This window comes from Carassius carassius, chromosome 7 (assembly GCF_963082965.1).
Source record: "Carassius carassius chromosome 7, fCarCar2.1, whole genome shotgun sequence".
NCBI classification, from domain to species: domain Eukaryota; kingdom Metazoa; phylum Chordata; class Actinopteri; order Cypriniformes; family Cyprinidae; genus Carassius; species Carassius carassius.
The window spans coordinates 35,835,847-35,842,357 of NC_081761.1; the positions used below are offsets into that span (position 1 = coordinate 35,835,847).

At 36.6% G+C, this 6,511-nt stretch overlaps 1 protein-coding gene across 1 annotated transcript; it reads left to right on the forward strand.

The window, feature by feature from the left end:
* Positions 1-949: 949 nt before the first annotated feature.
* On the forward strand, positions 950-5,533 carry LOC132144108 (adhesion G protein-coupled receptor E3-like). The gene is made up of 12 exons (XM_059554860.1): positions 950-1,092; positions 1,232-1,294; positions 1,430-1,619; positions 1,788-1,904; positions 2,036-2,217; positions 2,314-2,475; positions 2,550-2,756; positions 4,424-4,656; positions 4,855-4,921; positions 5,007-5,098; positions 5,182-5,344; positions 5,430-5,533. Exons 1-12 carry the CDS (start codon positions 1,039-1,041, stop codon positions 5,484-5,486), a joined length of 1,587 nt encoding a protein of 528 aa, XP_059410843.1. The 5' UTR covers positions 950-1,038; the 3' UTR covers positions 5,487-5,533.
* The last annotated feature ends 978 nt before the right edge of the window (positions 5,534-6,511 follow it).

Genomic DNA, 6,511 nt, shown 5'->3' on the forward strand with positions numbered 1-6,511 from the left:
TTTTTTTTACAGTGCAGTAAAGGGTTTACTGTATTTTCATAAATATTGTGACATTTTGTCAAAAGGTCAAAGATTAAATATGCTGTTATTTGTTTTACTTCAGTGTGCGGTCAAAAATAAGAACATAATTTTCTGTTAAATTTACATGTTGAGTTAACTTAAATATATATATAAGTACACTTGAAATTAATACCAAGCTAAGTGAACAAAATTGTTTAAGTACATTAAATAAGCACCAAGTTTGGTGAACTGAGTGATTTAAGTACAATCTACAAAACCGTCAAGTTAAATAAACTTAAATATGTAAGTTTTGGGAGACTCCATTACTCAATTAAATTGAGGCAACGAGTTTACTCAATCAATTTAGTTCAGTCAACTTATTAGGTTTTTCAGTGGGTCTAACGAGTTAAGCAGTAACTTTAGCTGCCATGTTCTTTCTCTCAAAGGAAAACGATTGGGCCACTTCATCAAATACTTAAGTTGTCGTTTCAATAATCATCTCAAAGTCACGTAACACAAGGATTTAAATTAACATATTTCACTAGTAGAAATCATGCAAAACAACTTTATATCTACATAATTTTAGTCACCGAACATAGTACACGAAGAAAAACTTCCTCTTGAAATGTAGTTCAGCAAACCAAACCAAAAGGACGAATTTTGTAATCCACCAATCAGTGCTTTTGTTCTCTTGTTGCTAGGCAGAATTCCTCCCATGGCCAATCACATTAAAGGAAGAACAGAGTGACGTTGAGTTTTTCCAAAGGATTACTCATGATTTTGAGCTCACAACACTTGAAATCTTAATTTTATGCATTTTGAAGGTAAATTAGTTAAATTAACTCAAATTTTTACGTGACAGGGCCAAAATGCAAAATTTTAAGTATTGTTTAGTCAACCTTACTTGATTTTTTAAGTCAAGGCAACATTAGGGTTTACAGTGTACAAATTGGACACAAGGACTTTATAAGAATGATTCTCCAAAGATTTATCTAGCACGGTTGAATTTTTGTTCACAGCTGTATTTTATTAGTCTTTATGGTGATTTCCTTCCTTTCAGGTATAAATATAACGCTGAAGAAAGGATGTACTGTAAGTTGAGGTTTTGAAGATTAAGAGTTGACCATAACAGTAACAATTCATTTTGGTTCTCTGTTAATAATAATAATAATAATAAAAAAAAATCCTCAATCAAAATAAGTAAATACTGCCTTCATGATTGTGATTTCAGACCCAGACATGTTTGCAAAATTTTCTTGATCAGATAGAAAACATTACAGTACTCCCATTGGATGTAAGTATTCAAGCGAAGAATCATAAATTAATCAAATCTTTGTCAGTTATATAATGATTTACATAGCAGTGTAAATCATTCATTTCCACTGTTGACATTTACAGTGTAACTTCATGTATCTGATCAATAAATTAGACTGTCACCAGTATTTTGACTGTGGCCTTCAGCACTTTAGAGAAGATTCTAGAGCCGTCAATATTATCAAGCCCAACTGAACTAGCCTCCTTTGGAAACCTTGTGTTAAAAACCAGCGAAAAACTCATCTCCACATTAGTGAAGCCAACAGACACAAGTTACAGTGTCAATTTTACTCTCGCTGCTATAGGTAAGTGAAGACACAATTATTACTGCTGATGAAACAAAGGTAATATATGATATCTAGTGATCAGCAATGGGTCACAGTTGGCAGACAACGACAAATACAGCTACATTATATGTTAATTGTGTAATCATTAGCTTTAAAAAAAAGATGAAAACTGCTTGTTTTTGTCAGAGGGTCAAGTCTTCATGCTTGGACCAAATGTCACCTTAGATAAAACCCTTGGACTCGACACGACAAATTCTTCTGTGGACATCGATCTCATTGGGATCGCCAATAACAACAATGGAAGTATGTTAAATGTTTCTGTGTGAAACAAAAAATCATAAAAAATGCCATTCCCATTTTTATGAATCCAATTATTTACTTTTTTGATTGTTGCTATTTTAACATGTTGTTGCATTTCTATTTCTGTAACTCAGGATCAGCTGCTGTAGCTTTCATGAGCTACACAATGATGGAGAATCTACTGAAGCCAGACTTCTTTAACACACCAGAAAACACGATTCAAACCATGATGTCCACTGTGATCTCAGCTACTCTTCCCAAATCCACCAACACTATACTCACCAAACCAGTCAACTTCACCTTCAGACACATCAGAGTGAGACACTGAAATGTGTTTGTCCAACTTGAGAACTGATGAACTTTTGGAAACATCTAATATCCAGGGTTTTATTTTCTTTATCTTCTTTTTCAGGAGTCTGGTCCTAGTGGTTCTCTGTCCTGTGTTTACTGGAATATCAGCAAGTGGATTGTAGATGGATGTACTGTTTTAGAGACCAACAGCAGCTACACTGTGTGTTCCTGTGATCATCTGTCCACATTTGCTCTCATCATGCAAACCAGCCGCCCACCAGAGGTACCTAACATTTCTAGTGAACACTGAAGAACAGCACAGATTTGGTACTCATGAACTCTGACATGTTTTCTCAGAGTGACTCACTGCTGGATCTGTTGAATTTGGTGTGTGTGAGCGTGGGGCTGGTGTTCTTCACTTTAGCCCTGTTGACCTTTGCCCTTTGTCAGTGGAGCCCTGGAGTGAACAATGTAGCTCGAATCAACATCTGCATCAGTCTTCTGCTGGCTCACCTTCTGTTCCTGCTCACACAGCATTTCCTAAGTCTCATACAGCCTCAGCAGGTGAGAATGATGAAGGAGCCCTACAGCTAGTGATGGCGAGATGAAGCCTCATGAAGCTTTCAGCTTTTCAGTGAAGTGGTTGACAAAAGGGTTAGTTTTTAGAGACTTAATTTGCTCACAATACCACCTGGTGGCCAAAGAGTGCAAAAGCAGATATATTTATTACAGAAAGAGATGTAAAGTCCAGGGGTCAGTAAGTAAAAGTCCTGCCATATGTTTATTCCACCCATGAAATTAGCAGCTGATTTCACCAGAGGAGGAACCAAGTCATTCCTTTTAAGTCACAAGCAAGTATTAAGTCAAATCCCAAGTCCTCAAAGAGTTAAAGTTAATGAGATAATTAAGTGATTAATTGAATTATGATTGTGCTTTAGTGATAAACACTTGCTGTTATTGAGAATTACAGAGGATCGGATGATTTATTGGTTAAAATTATGCCACCATCATGGAGATCAGTGTTTGCTTTAGTTGGGCTCTTGACCCTTTTAATAATTCAAAGTCATTTGGTTAAGCATTTGCAGTTGTGTTACATAGTAAACATTAACACATTGCTGAATTAAAAGCTTGAAAGAGCAAATTAAATTACACTTTTTTTCTAAAACTTTGAAGCCAACATCATTAAAGTGTCTCTCTTTGGTTTGTTAAATGATGTTCAGCTATTACTGAGCTACAAAAAAGTCCTATTAAACAAATATTAATGTACTGAATAAATATTGTAGAGGCTCAGGATTTTAGACATGAGCACTTATCATATGATCCTCAACAGTAGTGACAATAATTTTGGGGTGCATACCAGCATGCACTTCAGCATGAAGCATTTTGTTGATTATCACCATTGTTGAGATTCATATGCTGGGTCATCATGTCTGTGCATCTTATTAGAACAAGGTTTTAAAAAAGTTAAACTCATTACATACATTAGATTTCAAATGAATTCCTTATGCCTATTAAACCAATGGTTAATTTGCATATGGTAGTTCCACAAGGTATGTTATTTAAAAACTGAACATATGTTAAAATATATAGAATTGTTTTGGAAAGATACAGGCTGATGCCTTATAATTACTTCATCATGTAAAACCAGCTAGTAGCGGTTTTCTGCACAGCACACATACTTTCACAGTTAAACATCTAACACAAGAAGGCAAAGGTCAAGAGCCCAACTGAAGCAAACGCTGATCTCCATGATGGTGGCATCATTTTAACCAATAAAACATCAGCATCTGATCCTCTGTAACGCACAATAACAGCAGGTGTTCATCACCAATGCACAATCATCATTTAATTAGTCTTTTAATTATGTCATTGACTTTAACTCTTTGAGGACTTGGGATTTGACTTGAGACTAGTTTGTGACTTGAAAGGAATGACTTGGTTCTTCCTTTGGTGAAATCAGCTGCTGAGTTCATGGGTGGAACAAAAATATGGCAGGACTTTTACTTTCTGACCCCTGGACTTTACACCTCTGTCTGTAATATATCTGCTTGTTTTGAACTCGTTGGCCACCAGGTGGTATTGTGAGCAAATTAAGTTTCCAGAAATTAACCCTTTTATGAACCACTTGGCTGAAAATCTTATAGCTTCATGAGGCTTCATCTTGCCATCACTACCTACAGCTCAGCACAGCCTCACTGAGAATCATCACAACCCTCTCTCATGATCTCCAGGTGTTGTGTGCCGTGATCTCAGGCCTTCTGCACTTCCTCTTCCTCTCCGGCTTTGTGTGGATGTTCATTGAAGCTGTGCTGCTCTTCATCTGTGTGAAGAACCTATCACAGATCAGCTCCAAGAAGAGGGAGGTGCTTAGCAGTGGATTCCTGTGTGTGATTGGATATGCAGTTGCTCTGGTTGTGGTGTGTGTGTCTGCTGTGGTGGATCCCAAAGGCTACGGCAGTGAACTGTGAGTATTTTTTAGTTTTGTTTTGTTTTTTTAATAAAATATACACCATTGACAGAGGCTGTATCAACATCATGCACAATATAAAAATCTGTAATATTTTACAAGTCAATACCTTAAAAAGTATTTTTGACAAAATCATTCAGTATTCAGTTAAATCATACACCTAACCCCCCCCCCCCCCCCCCCTCCCACAAACAGCTGCTGGATTAAAATGGATAAAGGCTTCATCTGGAGTTTTCAGGGTCCTGTTTTTGTCATACTAGCGGTAAAGACATTTCTTAAATCTCATTACTAAAATGACTATTCATTAAAAAGAAATCAAAGTGATTAATTACTCTTCTACCTTTCAGTTAAACATGATTATCTTCATAAAGATCGTCACCACTGTGAACTCGGCTCTCAAAAATCTCAATGTTGAGGTTTCACAGATGAAAAAAAACAAGTAATCTGATTTAATTTCTCTATAAAAACCACATATAGTCAATAAAGACATACAATATTGTTCCATCTCTTTTTTTTCTGCAGGATTATGGCATTTAAAATTCTGGGTCAGTGTGTGGTTGTTGGTTGCCCCTGGATTCTGGGTATCTTCATTAATGGCAGTGAGGTGCTGGAGATCATCTTCCTGATCTTGATCTCCCAGCAGGGAACCTTCATCTTCCTGATCTACTGTGCCCTCAATAATGAGGTCAGATTCTTCTTCTTCTTTTTTAACAAACAAACTCCATTGTGTTTCATGAAGTCACTCGGCTCCTCGTTTTATTCTTGTCCAGGTCAGGCAGCAGTATAGGAAGCTCTTCAGATTCATTTGCTGTGACAAACAACACTGAGGACTTCAACATCATGTTCAGGAAGGAATAAATATTGTTCAATTAAATGTTGGCAAAAAAAATAAAAAAATAACTTTTTAAGTTATCTAGAGAGCAGCCCTTGGGCCACCATGGCATCAAAGAAAAATCATCAAGATAAGACAACCCAAGAAACTTGTTTACTTCTCACTTTATTCTCTAGAGAAACATTCACTAGGGAGACTTCTCTCCAGAGCCGGATTATCCATAAGGGCACTTGGGCCAGTGCCCAGGGGCACCAACCATTCATAACAACTAGGGGGGCACCACATGACACAAGCTTTAAAAATATTTTTCATAAATTGTTTTATTATTAACTTGAAATTCTTAAAAGACCATACATAACTCATTTATGAACACTAACTTAACAACAATAATAATAATAATAAATTATAAATAAATAAAGATTACATGACCACTATCAGTCCCCCCCTTCCATCCCCAATCTGTCAGAGTTGAGTTGGTCCAAGATAAGTAAACGCAAATGTGTAATTTTTTTAACGGCTACAGAAAATGAATCAAAATGGACAGACGTGAATTGAGTGGTTTTGCAAAAAGAAAGTTAAAGAAAGACAAGGACGCTAGACGTTTAGCTACAATTCAAAATGTTCCAGGGATCGAAAGTTGTTTTTTTAAAATGAGTGAAGAATGAGCTCAGGACGACAATGACACAGAAGTGATTTACTGCACTCTCGCTTGCTCTTCCTGTTTACCATTGAAGTTAAAGTTAAAACATTACCGTCTACAGCCGCGAGAGGGCGCTCTATGCTGCTCAGCGCCCTCTCGCGGCTGTAGAGGGTAATGTTTTCCCTTGGTTCTTGTTTCCAAATAAATGCGACTTATAGTCCAGTGTGACTTATATATGTTTTTTGCCTTGTCAGGACGTATTTTTGGACTGATGCGACTTAAACTTAGGTGCGACTTATAGTCCAAAAAATACGGTAGTTGGACAAGTTAATAAATTACTTTTTATTTTAGAAATCACCTTAATTATGTCTGGGGGGGGG